Source organism: Anas acuta, chromosome 19 (genome assembly GCF_963932015.1).
Source record: "Anas acuta chromosome 19, bAnaAcu1.1, whole genome shotgun sequence".
Classification (NCBI taxonomy): Eukaryota; Metazoa; Chordata; class Aves; order Anseriformes; family Anatidae; genus Anas; species Anas acuta.
The window spans coordinates 5,611,081-5,631,497 of NC_088997.1; the positions used below are offsets into that span (position 1 = coordinate 5,611,081).

Consider the following 20,417-nt stretch of genomic DNA (forward strand, 5'->3'; position numbering starts at 1 on the left):
GCCGGGCGCGCCGCCGAGGCACCGGCCTTAAAGGGGGCCGCCAACGGGAGAGAGGCCCCCGGGGTGGGCCCCACCGAGGTGAGTGATAAAAAAACGGGGGGGGGGCGGCGCGGGGTGAGGCGAGGCCGCCCCCCCGGGGTCCCCGCGGGTGCTCAGAGGCCGCCTGCGGGGGCTCCGTGCGCTGGGTGCTGGGGAATGCTGTGAGGTGAGAGGGGAGCGGCCCCCATGGGAGAAGCCGGGCGCTGCCGGGCCCCGAGCCCCGCAGGGCCCCGCAGGGCCCCGCCGCCTCCTCCCGCCCCGCGGGGGCCGCTCCAGGCTCCGGGAGCAGCCCCGCAGCCGGTCCCGGTTCCCCTCCTCCCTCCAGCCCCGCGCGGCCCCTTTAAGGCGGCGGGAGGCTCCCGCCGGGCAGCGCCGCGTGGGAGTCACGTGGGCGGGACGTGCAGGCAGCCCATTGGCCCGCCGCCCCCCCGCGCGCGGCAATCAGCTGTTACTGGGGCGAAGGGCAGGGGGCGGCCTTAAAGGGGCCGCGCCGCTCCCCCACACACCCCCCCGCACCCTGCTCAGCGCCTGGCGGCGGCCGCGGTTGAGACCGAGGAAGGCTCCGGGGCCTCCCTCGGGGGTTGCGGCGGGCGCTAGGGCCCGGCCCGCTCGGGTGGGCCCACAGCGAGGTGTGGGGGCGCGGCCCCTTTAAAGAAGTTGTCCAGTCATCGCGCCGCGCTGCCAAGCCGCGGGGTCAGGCGGGTTCGCGCCGCCCCGCCCCCGCCGCGCTCCCATTGGCTGGCGGCCCCCGGCGCTCACTTGTGATTGGCTGCCGACTTGAGGCAACTTCTGGGAAGCGGCCGGCGCCAGCCCTTAAAGGCGCCGCCCCGGCACGCAGGGAGGGGGCGGCCGGGGCAAGGCAGCGCCGCGCCCCGCGGGGACCGAGCGGCGCCGGGCCCTTTAAGCCACCCCCCCCCGGCTCCCCTCTCCCCTCCCCCGCCGCCTCCTCGCCCTCTGGAAAATGCCAACTCACAGCACGCGGTGCATGCCGGGAACCCCGCACCGCACTACAACTCCCTGCATCCCGCGGCGGGGTGGGCGTGGCCTGTTTCCTTGGCAACCGCCGGGCCGGCCGGCACTGAGCCGCGAGGAGCCGGGTGGGCGGGGCGAAGAGCCGGCTGCGCGCCGCGATTGGCCGAGCGGCGGGCAGAGCCGGCTGCCTATTGGGCGGGGCTGAGAAAGGGGGCGTGGCTTGAGCGGCGAGGGGGCGGGGCCGGTGGGTGGCTGCGTCATGGCTCCGCGGGGCCCGGCCCAGGCGGCGGCGGCGGCGGCGGCGGAGCCGGGAGGGGAAGGGAAGGGGGGGGGGGCTGGGAGGTGCCGGGGCTGAACCCACCCGGAGCGGGGGCACCGGGAGCGGGGGGCGCCGGGAGCGGCTCGCACTCAGGTGGGTCCCACCCGGGGCTGGGGTTTGAGGGAGCCCCGGGGCTCCCGGGGCTGTACCGGGAAGGTCACCTTCCCTATGGGGGGGTGAAGGGGGAACCGGGGGGGGCACCGGGGGTCCCGTCCCGCCCCGCAGCCCCCTCAGGGTGGGGTTTAACGGGCGGGGTGCGGGTGCCGGTGCCGGTGCCGGTAGCGGGGAGCTGTGCCCGGTACCGGGAAGGGGCGGGCGGGGCCGCTCTGGGGCTGTGTGCCCGACCCCCCCCCCCCCCCCACCCCGGGGGGTGACCTTCAGCACGGGGCCGGGCGGGGCAGACTTTGCCCTGGGGGGCACGGAGCGGAGCATCCCGGGGAACGGGGCGGGGGGAGGCACCGGTTACCGGCAAAGGGAAGGGGGGGGGAACCGGGGGGGGAACCGGGCGGGGACCCCCACGGGGGGCACAGCACCGGGATGGGGGCACCGAGCCCCCCCCGGGGCTCCCCACAGCTCCTGGGGGGGGTTGGGGGGGCCCAGCCCCGGTGCCCCTTCCCCGGTAACCCCGGTCCCGGCCTCTTTTCCTCCCTCCCTCCCCTTTTTTTTCCTCTTTTTTTCCTCTTTTTTTCTCTTTTTTTCCCCCTTTTTTATCCCCCCCCCCCGCCCCGTTTTCCCCTTCCCGGTGCTGATTCACGGCCCCGGCGGGGGTGGAGCAGGGCCGGGACCGGCGCTGGAATCCGGAGCAGATGGACCCGGCACGCCAGGAATGTGCGGCATCTCCCCGCCGCCCCCCCCCCCCCCCCCCCCCCCGGCCCCTCCGCCACCACCCCAAAAACCCGGTGAGCACCCCCCGACCCCCCCCCCCTTAGGGATCCCTCCCCCCGTGGGGTTCAGCCTCCAGCCCCAAATCCTTTATTTTTGGGGTTAAATATAGGGGAAAAAGGGGCGGCGGGAGGATGCTGAGGGGTGCGTTCCCCAGGTTGGTCCCGACCCCAAATTAACGCCGTTTTCCCCCAAATCTCAGCCGGCTGCTTGGGAGGGCCGGCGGAATCCCAAAAATTGGGGCTGGGGAGGCGCTGAGAGATTTTAGCGTGGCAGAAAACGGGATTTTTTCCCCCAAAGTAGAAAAAGGGAGGGGGAAAGGGAGAAAAAGGGGGGCTCGGGGTTTATGGGGGGGGCTGTTGAAGGGCTCCTGCGCTCCCCAAATTCCCCCCGGCGGCGGCTGACGAAGTGTCTTCCTTGGCAGGCGGCGGCGGCTGGCCCCCGGCCAGGTGGGACCCTGCCAGCGCGCGGATGCCTGAGGTGAGAGGCCGGGGAACGCCGTAACCTGTACCTGCTGCCCCCCCTGTCCCCGTTGTCCCCGTCCCCATTATCATCCCTGTCCCCCCCCCGTGGTGGCCTCGCAGCCCGGTGCGGTGGGAGCGGGTTTCGGTGTGGCTCGGTTCCCAGCGGGAATTGGCCTCAGATTCCTGCGTGGTGTGGGGCTGGCTGCGGGTGCCCGAGGTCCCCCTGCGGGAAAGGGGAGGGAAAGGGGGAGATCCGAGCTGCCTCCGGGTCCCCTCTGTGTCCCATGGGGTTGGGGGAGACCCTGGGATGTCCCCCCCCAAGAGTGAAGGTGATGGATCAGGGCCCTGGGGTGGGGGAAAGGAGGGCTGGGGGTGTTTGGAGCTGCCTCTGTGTCCCCTCTGTGTCCCATGGGGTTGGGGGAGGCCCTGGGATGTCCCCTCCCCAATTGAAGGTGGTGAATCAGAGCTCTGGGGTGGGGGGAAGGAGGAATGGGGGGAGTTTGGAGCTGCCTCCGTGTCCCCTGGGGCTGGGGGAGACCCGGGAATGTCCCCCCCTTGAGCAAAGGTTGGGGCTGTGGGACTGGGGAGAGCAGGGATGGGGGGAGCTCGGAGCTGCTTCCATGTCCCCTTCGTGTCCCCTGGGGCTTGGGGAGACCCTGGGATGTCCCCATTCCTGAGTGAAGGTGATGAATCGGGGATGGGGGATTGGGGAGAGGGGGGATGGGGGGAGCTCGGAGCTGCTTCCATGTCCCCTGGGATGTGGGGAGACCCCGGGATGTGGGTGAAGGTGGGGAGGGGCTGGGCTGGGCGGCATCCCTGCGCCGTCGATCCCATTTCTGACTCCTTTCTTCCCTCCCCAGCTGCCGCCCCGCTGCCCTGCTCCTGGCTGCCCAGCACCAGTTCTTCAGTGGCAAGCTTTATGTCCTCTTCTAGTAGCTAAAGCTGCCAGTTGAAGAACTGTTGAATGCAGCCCCTCTCTTCTCGTCACCGAGGTGCAACCCGAGGGACCGGGATCAGCGGCGTCCTGCGGGCTCACCCCTCCGAGAGCCGAGGATGAGGAGGGCGGGGATGAAGAGCGCAGCTGGCAGCATCCAGGCAGAGCCGTGGCTGGAGGAGCTGTAAAAACGGGGCTGTAAAACGGGGAGCGGGGTGTCCCCGCCTGCCGGGGGGGTGGCGTTGAGCTGGGACAGCAGGAGAAGGCTCGGAAAGAGGCATTAAACTTTCTGTTTTCCTCCACAGCTCGTTTGTAGGATCTTTGTTACCTGCGGGGTGCCCGGGTGGGCTCAGGACCTGCCCGGTGGTGGCTGCGGACCGCGAGCTGTCCCCGTGGGGTGGCAGGGACGGGGTGGTGGCATCGGAGCTGTCCCACACGGGGTTGACCTGCGGTGCCGTGCCACGGCGGAGGGATTACCCTCGCAAAAAAACCCGGCAGCGGGCCGGAGCTGGCTCACGCTGCCCTTTTCATGGCTGGGTGTGCCGGGGGCAGGGCCCTGCGGAGCCGCTGACTCAGGGCCGAGTCACGCACGGCCCCAGATGGCTGCTCGGGAACGGCCACCCCGGGCTGGGTGCCCGCCTGCTGCCAGCCCTGTAGGGCAGCACCGGGGCCTCAGGAATTTGGGGTGCGGGCTGGGTGCTGCTGTGCTGTGCCCTCCCGGCTGGAGCTGTGTGTTTGTGGGGTTGTGGCAGCTCCGGAGAGGTCTGGGTGAAACCTTTTTGGTTCAGCTGTGGGCCAGGCTCTGCTCCTCTGTGGGGCAGAGGTGGAAAAAAGCCCCTGAAGGGCAGCTCCCTGCTCACCTTTTCCCCAGTGGATCTCGCCCCGTGCCCTGGTGCTGGGTGAAATGTCCACGGGCGAGCCCGAGGAGGGCTCCTGGGAGCCTGCTGGAGGTGGCATCGCCCGCAGGGTGCTGGGCACCTGTACAAGGGGAAATGGCCTCGTGCTGAAATACGGCTACACAATTTCAACAGGCTGGGTGCCCGCAGCAGGGCCGCTACTCAATTTTGGCACCTCAGTGGGAAAAAATCTGTCATCACAGCGTCCTTCGTGCTGATTAAAAGCTGCTGTACTCGGTGTGTGCGTGGTGGTGGCTACGAGAAGCCGAGTTCCTTTGGGGTCAGTGTCACCGGGAGAGAACGGGGTGGCTGAGCACCCTTGGGTGGGGATGGGAGCACACCTAAGGCTTGAGGCGAGCCGGGCTCTTCCACCCCAGCTGCTTCGAGCTCATCCGAAAGAGCTGGCACCTGCTCAGCACACCCCGGAGTGCACCGAGGGGGGCTAAAAGGGATGGTGAGAGTATTCAGGGCAGCCCGAGGGCAAGGAGGAGAAGCTCATGGGCTGTGCCCCCCCTCCCGTGCATTGCAGCAGGGTGTCTCAGCTCACGGGGAGCGCTTGGCTTTGCTGCTTCCTCCCGTCACCGCGAAGGACTGATGTGCTCTACCCAAATCCAGCCCTTTCCCCGGGAAGCTGTGGCTGTTTTGGGGTAGAGAATTGCCCCCAAGCAGCAGCACCGAGCCCCCTGAGGTCAGGAAGGTGAAACCGCAGGATTTCAGGTCAGCTTTCCCAAATCAGGAGGTGTCGGAGCGCAAATCTGTGTGTTTAAGGCGATTTAAGGCAAAAATGGCGTTACAGCATCTCACCTGCTGAGCGAGCGGGCTCGGCCCTGCTCTGGTTAATATAAAAACGGAGGGATTTCAGGCTGACACAGTGTCCCTGCGGGAACTTGCTAGATTCTCAGGGCTTACCCTTCCTCCTGCGAGGCGCCATGTGACCGGTGAGTAAGTGCAGTGCTTCCTGTAGAAAGCCCAGGCTTGCTCGCTGCTGCCTTGCAAAATCTACCAACTCTTTCCTCCGGCACCGAGGCCGTGCGTTTCCTGCAGCATCTGCCCACCTCCTCCAGCCCTGTCTGCGAGCTGGGGGATGCCACGCGAGGCTGGGGCTTCTCTGCCCGGGGCTGGAGGGGGTGGGAAGCGCTGGCTGCGGCAGCTAATGCAATATTCAAGCCCTCTGTAGCAATGCCAGCAGGTGCTGCTCGCTCAGAGGTCGGCTCGCAGCCCTCTGTCCTTAGGGGTAAGGTATTTGGCGTGAGCTCCCGCGGGCTGACTCTCTGCTTCCCAGCTGTGGGAGCACAGCTTGCCTCAGTCAGAGCTCCCCTCGCTGGGATAATGTGCTTTCGCAAAGCAGAAGGTCAGCATGACCGGTGTGCTCGCTGAAAGCTCCCTGCCAGCAGCGAGCTGGAGGAGCAGGACGGGCTGCTGGAGCTGCTGGAGCTGGGAACATGCTGCTCACTCAGATCCCAGGACGTGGGCAGCCTCCTCTCGTCCAGCCCAGCAGATCCCCAGCTAGAAGAGAGGGGAAAGTGCAGCTCCCTCTTGCCCCAGCACACAAAGAGCAGCCAAGGGCTGTCTGCAAGCACAAAATGCAGGTGCTGGATCCATACTAAATCCACTTTTTCTTTATTTTTCTTATGCTAGTTTGGGAGAAGGTTGAGCTGTAACCCTTGGGTGATGCCGTTCCCCTTGCTACGAAGCTCGGGTTTCTGTCAGCAGGGGTATTTGGTTGATATCACAGGCCCTATAAAAGAGAGGTGCATTGGGGATGGGCAGTAAATCCCCTCCGCTCTGTGTCTCGAGGGGCTCTGTGCTGGCACGGGGAAGGCAGCACAGAGCCAGGCTGCTCGGGGTGCCACTTACTCTGCTTCTTCTTTAGAGATTCGTTTCCCCGAGTACAAAACTTCTGCAATCAGAGACACCATGGGGTCACAGTTCAGGCTGGCAGCTGCAGTCACGAAACCATCCCTGAAGGAGAAAGCAGAAGGACGTGGATCTCAGCACAAATACCTCAGCGGGGCAGCAGCCCCCTGCCACCCCCAGGCCAGATGTGTTTTGGGAGGCTCAGGGCAGGGTGGCCGATGCCTCAGGGTGCCCGAGGCCTTGCAGCTGATCTCCTGGGGCTGGGCACTGAGTCTAGGGGTAGAGAGAGAGGAGACGTGTCCCAGGCTCCCTGCCCAGCTGGTGTCTCCATCCCAGTGCTGGCTTTTCCCGTTTCGGTTATGGGGCAGCGTGGCTTGTGTCGGATCTCCTGTGGAAGGTGCTGGAAGCTCAGCCTCTTCTCCGTGCCTGCCCTGCTTGTTTTGCTCTGAAATTGTCTCCCTGCTGGTTTTCAGGGAAAAAATGCACAGCCCCAGGAGGGCGATGTGCAGCCGTGTCCCCGCTGCGGGAGGCTCTGCAGACCGTGAGGGAGAGGACAGTGCCCCGTTTCCAGAGCGCCACCGTGTTGGGGCACAGGCTGGCTGTGGATTCACTCACCTGATGTAAAAAATCAGGAACTTCTGCTGCTCCAAGCTGCCCTTCACGACGGTGTCCGTGAATCCCTTCCCGCAGCCTGCAGGGGATCGCAGCAGTTGGTCAGGGAGCCCTGGGTCAGCCGCTGCCACCCACCCCACCGCAGTGCCACCACCAGTGCAGGCAGAACTGACCCAGAGTCATCACCCCAAGACCCTGCTTGACTTGGACGGGGAAAATCTTCCTCCTTCGTGACCTCCAAGCCACTGGAGATCGGCAAAACCCAAGAGCTCTGTGTAACCTGCTGGCACAGAGCTCAGACAGGTTTCCTAACCCCACTACTCCAAAGTTTGAGCATTTCAGGTAAATTACAGCTGCCCCTTGCTGCAGTCTGGATAAGAGCTGGGTGTTTATAAGCCCTGGGCCCACCTGGTGGATGAGCAGCTCTGCTAGGAAGCCATTCAGCTCCTCACATCCCTCTGCCCCATCCTACCTGCGTAGTGGATGCTTTTCCCAAGCATTGTGGTCCAGAAGAAGGGGACAGTGTGCAACGCCTTCTGTTTCTTCAGCATGTTAAGGGCAGCAATGGAACCTGTGATGGACCAGCAGGGTAAACATTTTTGTTTCTTTTAGGTGATTTGAGAAGTTGTTGAATCTTAAGCTTGCTCATCTCAGTACCACGTTCTGCTCTGGCTTCTCAGGGCCTCAATCATTCCTGCTAAGAGCTGATGTGCAGATGCACTGCGTCTGTGTCTGGACTCACCAAAGAGTGGGCCAGAAGATGTATTTTTTCTCCTCCTTCACCCCAGGACTGTCTTTGTGTAAGCTGTTTCTGAAGAAACAGCTCTCTGCTTAGTGTACCTGCAGTGCTGCCCAGCTAAGGTGGGCTTCTATGTGGGCCACAAACCCTTCCTGCCCAGACTGAGCCTGGGTAGCTGGCAGGCAGTGCCCCTTACATCTTGTTGTCCTGTTGTCCCTTCTGCCTCATTCTTCCCAGGAAGAGCAGTCAGGCACTGGGACGAGTTGCCCAGGGAGGTGGTGGAGTCACCGTCCCTGGGGGTATTCAAGGAAAAGCTGGACGTGGTGCTTGGGGACGTGGTTCAGTGGTGACATTGGTGGTAGGGGGATGGTTGGAGCAGATGATCTTGAAGATCTTTTCCAACCTTGAAGTTTCTGTGATTCTATTCCCTCGGTACCCGTTTGTGAGGGGAGCTGGAAAGCACAGAGCCGCACTGTCTCACCGTGAGCCTCGGCCACCTGTTGGTGGTGGATGCTGGAACGCTCCCCGTCGAGCAGTGCTACAGGAAAGGAGACCACATCCCCCGCAGCAAACACGTTGGGGATGTTGGTTTGCATGCACTAATGAGACAAAAAAAACAATTAGTGCAATGATGAAAGAGAAGGGATTCAGCATGGACTACGGCTACTCAGCTGGCACTTACCAGATCCACCAGGATGGCACCGCTGCTGTCTCTGGCGATGGAGGTGCCCTTCAGAAACTCAGAGCTGGGCAACGCCCCTGCAAGGAAAGGAGCAAGGACAAATGCAGCAAAGCTCTGCAAAAGCAAGGAGGAAACTTGGCCATGGCCCTACAGCAAGCACGTGCCTTTGGTGCCTGCTCAGACCAGAGCAGCTCATGGCAGTGACCAGCGGTTGGGCTGGTGCTGACCTAACCCAGCAACAATAAAACCAGGCCCCAGAACAAAGCACGCTCTGATAACACAGCAGTGACCTACAGAGCTCAACAAGCATGCCAAAGTCACACCGAGACCATAAGTAGCTCCTTTCCTCGTGCCGAGTGATTACTCGTGGGCTGCTGACTTTCTTAGGGTGATTTGGGGCCAAAAGGAAGGTTTGGATGATGGCAGAATGGGGAAGAGGGGAGCAGTATTCTGGGAAGGGTTAAACTAGGATTTGCTGGCTGTTCTCCCTATTTCCAAACCTATCTCCCTCTCCCAGCTGGGGTTGCTTACCTATTCCCAGCACCACCACGTCTGCAGGTAGTTTTTTTCCGCTGCCAATAATGGCCTCTGTGACCTAGGAAAGGAGCAAAAATCATTAACAAAGAGTTAAAAACTGTCCTAATTCCCACAGACTCCCTGCTGCCTCGTTCTGTGCTGCCTTTTTATTTCCACAGGCTCAGATCACCTTGTCCAGCAAATGTGTGTTGCCAGGAATGTAAGAGAAAATCAAGTTGTTGCCCCTAAGGTAGGAAGGCATACTGGTACCTTTTGAGCCTAGAGTTATGCTTAATGAAAAGAAACACGAGGGTCTAGACACGGGATGAGAAAGCCTAGACATAGGCACTAGGATACACCTCAGTTGAGGAGGGAGGCTAAAATTAGCAGTTCAGGGATCCCAGCAGCATGGCTGACCTTTCCATCCTTCCCTTTCAGCTCACAGAGTTCTGTTTTCGTGTAAAACTTCACCCCGTTATTTTGCAGCATCTGAAAAGGAAAAGGAAGCTAGTTTGAGTATTCACTAGGAAATTCCAGGCTGGTAAAAGCAGCAGCCATCCAGCCAAAACCCAGGCAGGCAGCTTAGCTGCTGCTCCAGGCAGCAGAGAGGTTTCATTTGCTTCCCCAGCTGGCACAAGGCGTACTGGAAGCCTGGCTTTGCTCTGCTCTCCCAGTCAGGACTGGTGCATGAGATGGGGCTTGGGGATGGAATCGAGCTGGGAAATGTGAGGTGTGTGTGCACACAGCTCCCTCAGTGAGCTGTCAGAAGGGCGGCTAGGCACGCAGGGCTGTGACTCAGAGCAAAGGCTGGATTTCCCAGCTAGTCGTGGATAACAAGGCTGTTTAGATAGCGCATGTTCTCCATCCTAGAAATCAGCACCACGTTCTCCTAACCTTCATGCAAACGCCTCCGACCTGAGGACCCAGCGTTTTCTGGAAAGGGAACTCATCTTTTTCCACCACTGAGACAGCAGCAGCCTTGTCTGAGAGGAAGGCGGCTGCCTCCATTCCTGCAAGTGAAGGGCATGTCCAAGGTAAGTCTGCTGCAAGCAGGAACCTGCACTCTCCTCCTTGGAAATCTTTTCCTCTTCCAGATGAAGAGAACAAATCTGATGTATTGCCAATGTTTAACTGCTCTTCTCTGCATTTCTGGGCTGATGTATTTAACACCCCGCCCTCCCCACCTCCCGTATTCTTTGTTCTCTTGCTCTGTGGACCCAGATGTTAGGAAATACAAAGCCCAGCTCCTGGTTCTGTACCAAATAGCTCCTTTTCTGGGCCTTACCCCCTCACTTTCCCAATGTTTGGGGGAAGTCCTGCTCCTTGGAAGGACAGTGACTATTTCACAGGGCACATCTCCCTCTATATACATTTCCTGGACCTGGATAGCTCAGTTTCTGGCTATCAGAGGTAAGAGTTGATGTGTTGTGTAATTCGCACACCCCCAGCTATAGTCTCTGGTGACAAGACAGGCAGTGAATGGCTATCCCTTCTCTGAGGGCCCCAGGCAATCTGCACACACAGCAGCAGTGGGTTTCAAGGCCCCCTTTTCCATGACCTGATTGTCACTCAGCCTTTTACCTATGAATGAAGCTCCTACGACCACCACGTTCCTCCCAGCTGCCAGCTCTAAGATCTTGCTAAAGTCTTCTGGGGTTTGGAGATGACATACGTTCTGCAGGTCTGCACCTGGGACTTTGAGGGAGCTGGAGCTGAGAGAGAGAAAATCCAGGTATGTCTCCTGATCATAAATGAAGCTGAGAAGGTAAGGAGGGAGCACACAAACTCATGCAGTCTCTTGGCCATCTGATCCAATCTTGCCCTATATTATCTCATAACCACTCCCTTCCACATTTCTGTAGAAGAGTTCCAAGCTCCCAGTGCTGACCCATCTTGTTCTGGCACAAATTTTGCATGTGGCAAATGCTTTATATACTCACTGGCTGCCTGTTGCAATGAGCAGCTGATTGTACTTCTGAGAAGACCCATCCTTGAAGTGGACCTTCTGCTTCTGGAAATCCACCGACACTGCCTGCAGAACAAAGGAGGCAAAGATCAGGAAGGCTCCTTTGGCCCTATGGTGTCCTGCCACATCAGTCCCTTCTGCCTGCCTGTCCTATTTCTAGACACCCAGGTAATGAGGAACGCTGGGGAGTTTTTCAGTTCCCACAGGTGCTAGGCTTTAGGAGCACCTTATCTTCTGTGGCAGCATTGCAGCATGCTCACAGTCCCTAGCACTGGCCTTGGAGCACTGTCACAGAAGATAACGTGTACCTAAGCAGAGCCCCACATTCTGGAAACATAGCACTATGCCTGGAAGTGTGGGCTTCCCCTCCCCGTGGCAGGAACAGAGCCACCCACTGAAGACTGATCTCAGCTGCTCTTGCACCTCTTTCTCTGTCCAGAGCTCTATGTCGCGAGCACTGAGGAATTCAGGTTTCCTCAGGTAGAGGTCCTCAGCTTTCATGGTCATTTCCTGGAAACAAAACAGAAATATGACACAAAGCACTTCTCAGAGCCAGCAGTACTCTTGCAGTGTTTGCTAGGAATGAAGTTTGCATAAGAGGCAAATTCTGCACTAGTAAATCACAGCTGCTAGTATTGCCCCATCCCCATCATTTTCCTGTACCCCCTCAAAAAAATATCCACTCAACCTCTAGTGGGAAGAACTCAGCCAAAGGGGATAAAACCACTAGCCTGTGGTAGGCTTTGATCAAAGAGTTTCTGAGAGGAAAAAGTGAAACATTAGCTGGAAATTATAGCCCTTTTCCTTGCCTCAGAGCACTCCTGCTGCCCTGCCAAAATGGATCATTTTATTGCTTAGTCTGGTGATGAGTGTGAACTATGCCCCTAATTCACATGTTGTACCCGGGCATGGTCCTGCTCTTCTCACAGACAAACCTTGATCAGTTTGGACTTGTCATATGGAGCATGTTTCTCTTTGGTGGCCATGATGATCCGGCCAGTAAAGCCCTCTTGGCGAAGTGTCTCTGCACAGACCAGGGCAGCCACACCTACAAGAGATGCTCATCTCAGCCCTATTACACATCACTAGGGAGCAAGAGAAGAAGGCAGCTCCCCCCCAGAGACAAGACTGGCAGCTCACAGTATACCTGAGGAGGGCATGGTACAGACCACTTCACTTACCTCCCCCAAGGAGCAGCACTGTGTTCGGGTTGAGAAGACACCGTTTGCTTGTGTCCTTCACCCTCACACCGCTTTCAAGATCCTAGAATGAAGTGAGAAATAATTAAATTGTACCTAGCTCAAGGTGCTGATTGTGCTTAGCGGCAGCAGGTAAGGTCAGTACCTTCTTTTTTGCTGTAACAAACACCTTTCCTTGTTCCACTGTTACCTGAAGGGATAAAAGAAGAGTATTTAAGCACTGCACTCATGGGGTGGTGATAGGATCTTTCCTGTGAGGTTCTAATTAAGTGGGTTTGCTGCGCCATGCTTTCTGGCCCCATGGTGACTTAAAAGCTTGGGCAGGGGTCTGTCCTAGGGCTGATGTTAAAGAGGATCCTGCTAAGAGTGGGCTGTCTGGGACCTGAATGAGAAAGGGTCTAGGAGGCAAAGTTGGGGACCTGTAGGACAAATCTGGATAATGGAGTCCAGCTCTAAGGAGGGAGGATCAGAGTCCGCAGGTGTACATGGACCTGCTCCATTGGGCTGAATGTTGGAGGGCAACCATCTCTGACACACCAAGAGTGACCCATAGGGATTGTGAATGTCAAGTGAGCACCCATTGATGCTGCAGAGCTCATGAGCTTTTCTCTTCCTCCCAGGGGCACTCAGGAAGAAGTGTAAATCCTTTTTTCCTTTCCAAAAAAAAAGAGCAGTGCTGGCTGTGGAGGATACCAGGATGTATAGCATCACTTTGGATTGGAAAGAGCTTGAGGACAGAGAGTTACTTGATCCTAGGAAAGCATCCTATGTGCAGCTCTGTTTGACAGGGACCATGGTCAGTGACAGGAACTTGTGGGTGGCACAGAGGACATAGACCAAGCTGGGAGGACAACACGTCACCTTAAAGCAGGGAAGACAGTCCAGAGAAGGGTATTCCTCAATATCTCCTGTTTTGATGTTAAAGCAGGCTCCATGCCAGGGGCAGCGCAGCCTGTGCCCCCTCAAGACCCCTGCAACAGAAAATCCCCACAACGATAAGGTGACAGCCAGCCTCCTCAGCATGGCTTCTCCCCACCGTGAAGCACAAGCATTACCTTTGCTGAGCGGGGCACCATAATGTGGGCACCTACTGCCCAGGGCGCTGAACTCCTTCTTGTTCCTCACCAGCAGCACCGGGTGGCCAGCCACCATCACCTCACAGAGCCTGCGGGAGAGGCAGAGAGGTGGGCGCTGTGGTGGCGAGACAAGGCTTAGCCCCTCATGGCCATCGTGGCGCTCCCTCAACCACCAACATGGCGGCCACCAACATGGCTGCCTCCAGCATGGCAGCCATTGTGGGGGCAATGCCAGCCCTGCATGGCTCATGGCGGCAAGCTGGGCCTCGGCCTCCCCGCAGGGTACTCACTCTCCATCCCCGATGTCGGCTTCATTGCAGACCTCGGCGGTGATGGTGTCATCGCCGTCCTTGCCGGTGGCCATGGGTGGGTGGCGGAAGGGGTTGGTGTCTGTCCTTGCTGTGTCCCCTGAAGGCAACGACATTTAGGCACATTTGTGCCATCACGGCAAAATCCCACAACAAAAAGTAGGGCCACCGCTATTTCAGGGGTCCCACACTCATGGAGTAACAGAAAATAAATAAATAAATAAATAAATAAAGGAGCCATGACTGGCAGAAAACGCACATGTCCCCATTTTTTATTTCATCTCCAAACCCAAAGCCCATTCCTTTGATATTTTTTTCACTGACTTAACCCAATTCTCATTTTCAGGTGACAGCCCTGCATCCCATTAAACTGAGCTCAAGCACAGGGCAAGCAAGCTGGCAAGCCTGTTTCACAATAGTTGTGTCATAAACAAAAAAAATTATTTAAAATTATTTACAGTAGATGAGTCAGGGCAAGACACTGCTGATGCAGCCTGTGGATGCTCTAGCCTGGGGTCTGCAGTTGCCACAATACCTCTGAAATCTCTTCAGTGCTGGTGCTGAGATAGTATTTGCACTAACTGGAGAAAAAATAAAAATAAAAAAGGAAACAATCCCTGTCCAAAGTGTCTCCCGGCCGAAAAAGGAGCTGAAAAGCTTGGGTTTTAGTGCTGCCTCTGCTTTAGCTTAGAAGAAAGTCTGCTGGGTGTTTAGAGATTTTCCTCTCCATTTTGGACGGGAAAAAAAAAAAAAAAAAAGGAAAGAAATGGAGACAGAGGGGAAATGTGGGGCACATTTTGAATATCAGGTGCGCAATATATGGCAGCAATTTCACTGCCGACACCAAGACATTGGGAAATTCCCACATTACCACCCCGACCCCAAGGAAAGGCTTCAACAGATACTCACAGGGTGCTGCTGCAGGGACTCAACGTTTGCCCCTGTCGAAAGCTGCCACCACCGTCTGTGAGTCCCTTCCCCGGCTGTAAGTCTCTCCCCAAACCCCGCTCCCCCAGCCCACGCTGGGCGATGCTCTCCCAGCCTTGCACAACATTCCCAGTTGGCGGGTGGCAGCAGGGACACAGCTTATCTGATTTCTGCAACTGCTCCGTGCATCATTAACGTTGTTTGTTTTCTTTTTTTCTTTTCTCTTTTTTTTTTTTTTTTTTAATTCAGATTTAGAAACTGCTTACAAAAGAATTAAGGACACTTATGAATTATGGGGTAGGTGTGGTTTGGAGGCTAGGTGCGTCATGTGAGATGCATTTCGGAAACAGAAACTGAGTCAATGCAGAGATACCTCTGCTCTTTCTTGATGGGAAGTGCTCTAGCCCAGCACATGGTATTTTTGCCACACTTTGGATACTACTACTTATACTTTCCTACAACATTTAAAATTAATTAATCTGTGTTTGTTTATTTGTTTGTTTTAAGGCAGATCCTCTCTATCTCCCTTTTATTTTAAGGGAACACAGAGTGTTCAGCATCTCTGGAAATGCCCCGTGTTCCTGCTCTGCTCCTGCATGAGTACATTTGGGTCTGCGGACATCCAGGCACCCAGTCCCACCACTGCCATGTCCGTGTGGATTGCACAGGGTGGCATGCTGCTGACTGTACTATTTTTGCAGGAGGGTGGGAGTTGCAAAAAAATGGGAGTGACGCCTACACTGTTTGTGTCTACTCCAGTTCTTATCTCTATTTCACAGTCAAGATGTTTCAAAACCTTTAAATACGTCTCAAAATTTAGAGGGGGGACAAGTCCCTAGCAGCATGTTGCCATCATTCCTCTTGCAGAAGCAGAGCAGCTTTCTGCCGTGCAGCATGCTCTGAAATCCAGCATCAGAGGGGAATGAAAACTCTTTCCCAAACCCCGTTGTGGGCATGCCAGAAAGAAGAGGACACGAACATGGATGCTCAGTAAGTGTACGCTCACTGCCTGCAGAGTGGCTCATTTTGTTGGACCCACAGAGCTGCAAGCAAGCTGTAAGCACTCATTTCAGCCCTGGGACACTTTGATGCCAGGAGTGCTCTTAGCCCACGGGTGGTGTACGCCCACAGTGGGCGCAGGTGCAGAGTATTTTCTTACAGTGCTAACAAGCAGCTTTGGGTTTTGCCTTGCTGGCCGGGCGCCTGAGAGTGAAGCAATTTGGCTACTGCACGTCCCTGTTTAAACTCTCTGTAATTATTCCCTAGGAGCGCATTCCCACGTGGAGAAGCAGCAGCCCTCGTGGAGGCATTCTCTGACTCAGCAGAAATTGCTGGAAAGAGTTTGCTCGGGGACGAAAGCTGCAGTGCACCAGCAAAGTGGAAGGTCCGAAGGCAAGCAGTGGTGTGAGGCTTCAGTGGGAGCCAGGTGGGAACCCCTGCTGTGCTTTGGGTGGCTTTGGCACTGCAGGGCTGAGCCCAATCCAGCTGTTGGATGCAGCCCAGCATCCCGGGAAGGACTTTTGCAAAACAAAATCCCCACTTCTGATAAGGGTAAAGGTGATGGCAAAGGGATCCCACCCTGTTCTCAAAGTCAGGAAAGGGCACTGAGTGTAAGGGGGAGGTTTGGGTTTGCTGCAGGGTGCTGCATGCTGCTCTGACAGCTCACACCTAGAAACATGCAATAAGCCCTCGAGGGATTCAGGGAACGGGATGCTAGCAGAGGCAGGTTTTCAGCAAGATGCTCTGTAAGCATCTTTTGGTCCTTTGCTAAGTAACGCAGAGCTGGATGCTCAGCATGGTGAAGACCTTTGCTTGTAAAATGCAGCAGGATCGGAGGTAGAAATGAAGGGAGAGAGAGAAATGATGCAGTGCCCAGAAACGTGAGCTGAGCTCAGGTGGTCATCAGCAGTCCTTGGACAATCCTGGCAAGCTGTCCTCGCTTTTTATTAGATATCCTCAGTTTTATTATGTCTATCCAGTGTTGCCGGCACTCTGCAATATTCAAACCTAGGTGAAAATGTAATGGGGGGGCTCTGCTTTCAAGCCCCTTCCACTCTCAGCCAGTGCAGCACGTTCTGTCCTGCTGTAATGCAGCTGTGGCTGTGCAGATCTGTCCTTGCCCCCAGCTTGCTCAGGTTGTTCCCTCCCTGCCTTAGCAGGGCTGTAGATTTTAGCAGTGCATTGCACAGAGCCCAGCGCCGCTGAAGAATGCTCAGGCGCAGGAAGAGGAAGCGAAGTGAAGAAAGCAGCAGAGCTAAGATGATTAATGGGACACCGCTCTCAGAACAGCTTGGTTTGTGATATTAATAATGAGAGAATTCAGGAGGGAACCTACCCCATGCCCAGCTGCAGAGCCAGCAGCAGCAGGAGCTGTGAAGCTCCAGCACTTCTATTTGTAATGCAGGAGCAATCATGTGGGCTCAGCAACAAGCAGTGCTGCACAGAGGGGTGTAGGGCTCTGGGATGTACTTCCACCTTTCAAGGCTCATTCTGAACCTGTCTGAATTGCAAAAAGCACGGGGTCATAAATACCTCATAACGGAGCCAGCAAGCACATCAATATCTGTCAGCAATGACTTAAGCTTGGGCACGGTAAACCAGATAGAAAAAACATGTTTATCCCACAGGGGAAGGAGACATGGAAAATGAAATATTTAGAGGGAATCAATTTGCTTATAGAGTATAAATGTGCTGTTTATAGAGTGTATATGTGCTGTTTCATATATTCTTCCTGAGCGTTCACGTCTGGCCAGGGTGAGGAATGGGATATAGGCTGGGCGGCAGGCGCCTGGCCCCACATCTCACCGTTCACCATCAGGAAAGAAGGAAGCTGAGCTTCCAGGAGATGCCAAAGTTGTTGAAGGGACGGTGTCAGAAAGGATCGGTGACAGCAGGATGCACTCAGGGCTGCTCAGAGCTTGGGAAGAGCAGGGAGGGTTTTCCCCTCTTGGGCTTGAGCAGGGTGAGCGCAGATGGGTGGTGGCGCAAAGCCAGGTGAGCTCCTCGCCATCCAAGACCAAGTCCTGAGTTTGGTGGTTAACCAGGAAGGTGTTCCTAGCTGGAAGGGGCAGATGCTGGAGTCTGCATTGATTTCAGTGCTCTCCACAGCTACCTCTGCAGCTCTTGGGCGTGCTGTGCCACGTGCAGCACGTTTCTCACAGTAGGTCCTTTCATAAGCACGGGGTTCACAGACTTTCTGAATTAAGAGCCGGATATATAGAGTAGAGCTGCTCTGTATCGTCTGACTTCCTATGGCCTAGCAGGGCCGTGACGTGCTTCAGAGGGGGATGAAGAAGACAACTGATTAAAATTTGGAAGTCAAGCTGCTTGATTTGCTTTGAGATCTCGGACTCCCCAAGCTCTGTGAGGTTTGAGCATGGCGTTAGATGAGCAGACGGGCTTTCCACCTCCCTGGTTGGAGAAGGGTGGGTGAAGGGAGCGAGACTTCCCAAAAGCAGGAGCAGGACTTTCCCCAGAAGGACTTCCCATGTCACAAGCTCCCAAATCTGCTGGCTGCGGCGAGCCCCGGGCGGTGTTTGGGAGCAGCACGGTGCTGGGTAAGGAGCACCCGCACCCCCATCCAGGAGCAGCATCTGGGAGAGGACACCGTTTATCTGGCAGAGTTCATGCTGGCCATTATCAGCAAACTGCTGGGGCTCTTTTGGGGAAAATGGTTTTTATCTGTCCCAGATGTGCCGCAGGGAAACGCTGAATTGTGAGAGGGAGAAAAAAAAAGTTATCCAGGCTATTAAAAACACTGCTGCACCCTCGCTTTACACCTCGGCTGTTGTGGAGCCCCTGCTAGGGGATGAGCTGCGTCCCCACGGCGTTATGGGATGGCACCTTATGGGATGATGGAGTTATGGGCTGGGCACATCCTTGCTGACACCAGGAGGGAGCCCCTGCCCCGCTGGGAGCAGCCACCGGGCTGCATCCCTGCACCCAACGCCGCCTTTTGGGAGCTGCTGGAAAACGCCTCAAAAATGGGGTGAAAAAAAGCAATATCTCCAAATAAGGTGTGGCTGCAGAGGCCCTTTCCGAGCGGGTTGCCCTGCCTGGCTCTTCAGCGAGCGTGCAGGGACCTCTTGTGGCAGCGGTGCCGGAGCGCTCCCCTCCTGCCCTGGGACGAGCCTGGCCCTGAAGCCTGAGCACGGAGGGGATTTGGGGCTGGGGCTGGTGTCAGGGGACCTGTTTGTCACCCCTCCGTCCCTAAAACCCCCTAAAACCGTCCCTCCATCCCTAAAACCGTCCCCTGATTAGTGCCATCGCTGTATGGGGCGGAAGAAAAGCAGGAAAAGCCCAAAAGAGGGCTTGTAGGAGAGCATGCCCGATGGCAAGTCCTGGAATAGTTGCGTAAAATCTGGGCCAAAAGTAACCGAAAGATAGAAAGTGTGCGGCCGCTGGTGGTGCTCCAGCAGCGGGATTTCAGCCGCCGAACCAGAGGCTCAATTAATCACGGCTTAAATTCCTCCCGCGTGCAAGTGGCCGGTAAAAGCTCTCCAGTGCCCAGAAGCATTTTAACTATTCCTGCCGCCGCGGAAAGGGACAGTCAAGATTTCTGCGGCTAAGACACCGCAGATGAGTTTCGTCAGGAGCCGGCTCCCTGCCATTTTACAGCACAATTAGGCACCAAATGATTTTCCTGCCCGGTGCCCTGGGCAGCCCAGCACGTCTCCAGCTCTGGCTGGGCACAGGCTGAGCACCTTTCCCTCTGCATCTCTTCCACCAAGCAGGATCGTCTCCATTTGGCCCTCTCGGTAACTGATTATCCCGTGTGATCCCTCCAGTCCTAATACACGGGGTTATTTATAATCCCCCCCAGCAGTCGGGGCTGTGGATTACTTCAGGCGACGTCTCCCCAGCACTTAATGGCTATGAAATTGCATTGCTTTTCCTGGCTTTTAGGCAAATTTCTGCAGCGTGAGCAGCTGCTTTGCTATCAGTGGGGACTGTCTCACCCCTCTCTTTCGGCTCTGATTTAATCTCTCCCCTCTGCAATGTCTCTCCCATCAGCGTATCGCTTGTTGCTGTTTCAGCGTGCATTACCCCGGAGAGGGCAGTGACTGAGAGCTCAGGCTCCGCATGTTCCCGTTCAAGCGAGGAGAAAGAAGACGATTTCATCCCAAATTAATGCCTCAAAGAGGAGGCAGCCTCTGACATTAATCGGTGTGTACGCGGTGACTCATCCCGTCTGCAGGAGCGACGCGAGGTCTGGGCAGCATCCGCGCTTCTGGTGGAGACATCAAAGAGCAACACGGGAGCGATCAAGTGACGGGCAGGCAGGAGAAGCAGCGCCGCGGTAGGATGGAACTGAAGAAATTGGGGGGACACCACCCTGAGTTCCCCCAAACCCCCAGAGCTGGGGTATCCGGACACTGGGGAGCTGCTCTCGGGAGCAGACACAGGACAGGGGGGTGGAGGATGAGAGCGTGGTGGGTGCAGAATGGATTTGGACCTTGTTAATCACTTAACCTGCAGCCAGATTTGTTGGTGTGTGCTTGCAGGGATCCTGTGGATATGTACCCAGGGTGAGGGCTGTGTCCCCAGCACATCCCAATGATGTGCAATGATGTGCTGCCTCACCGGCAGCAGGCACTGAGGATGTTTTGGGGCGAAACACCCCGACTGCAGCACCGTAGAGGAGGGGTGTTCATCCATCCAGTGCCACTGAGCTGGAGAAGAGCCCCTGGGGGGGACAAGGAAGGTGTCCCCACGGTGTCAGGACACCCCACAGCATCGGGACACCCTGCCCCTCATTTCACAGCAATGCCTGCAGCCGTTTCCGACTCAAGGCTGCCGCAGGCAGCTGCCACACACCCCAGGGGCCTCCTTTCCCATTCCTCCCTCTTCCTGAATCAGGCTCTGCGAGGAAGGACAGCCCCTCCGTGTCCGTCTGCGTGGAAGTGGAAAACCCACAGCAGCACGGGATGGGGGCTCCCGCAACCCCCCCCAGCACCCTTGGGACCGCTGCTGGCTGCATCTCCCCCCTTTTTTTCCCTTCCCACCCAAGCAATGGCGATGCCCAGAGC

General features: G+C 57.0%; 1 protein-coding gene and 2 long non-coding RNA genes across 4 annotated transcripts; 2 read left to right on the top strand and 1 right to left on the bottom strand.

The window, feature by feature from the left end:
- Positions 1-124: 124 nt before the first annotated feature.
- On the top strand, positions 125-3,914 carry LOC137842055 (uncharacterized). Its single transcript, XR_011088893.1, has 4 exons — positions 125-1,423; positions 2,107-2,229; positions 2,637-2,692; positions 3,537-3,914. It is a non-coding gene; the product is annotated as an uncharacterized lncRNA (long non-coding RNA).
- A 1,686-nt stretch (positions 3,915-5,600) lies between these two features.
- On the bottom strand, positions 5,601-14,492 carry LOC137842054 (apoptosis-inducing factor 3-like). The gene is made up of 19 exons (XM_068655671.1): positions 14,371-14,492; positions 13,444-13,561; positions 13,133-13,242; positions 12,939-13,048; positions 12,223-12,267; positions 12,060-12,141; positions 11,814-11,926; positions 11,302-11,388; positions 10,853-10,944; positions 10,494-10,624; positions 9,807-9,922; positions 9,330-9,401; positions 8,928-8,991; positions 8,397-8,473; positions 8,196-8,313; positions 7,448-7,546; positions 6,979-7,054; positions 6,364-6,468; positions 5,601-6,012 (listed from the first exon to the last, which is right to left on the bottom strand). The coding sequence occupies exons 2-19, from the start codon at positions 13,515-13,517 to the stop codon at positions 5,859-5,861; spliced, it is 1,725 nt and encodes a 574-aa protein (XP_068511772.1). The 5' UTR covers positions 13,518-13,561; positions 14,371-14,492; the 3' UTR covers positions 5,601-5,858.
- LOC137842056 (uncharacterized) lies at positions 8,361-20,392 on the top strand. 2 transcript variants are annotated; one of them, XR_011088894.1, is made up of 4 exons: positions 8,361-9,162; positions 9,783-15,378; positions 15,655-15,814; positions 19,402-20,392. It is a non-coding gene; the product is annotated as an uncharacterized lncRNA (long non-coding RNA). The 2 variants fall into 2 exon arrangements; XR_011088895.1 differs by having other exon boundaries at positions 19,425-20,392.
- The last annotated feature ends 25 nt before the right edge of the window (positions 20,393-20,417 follow it).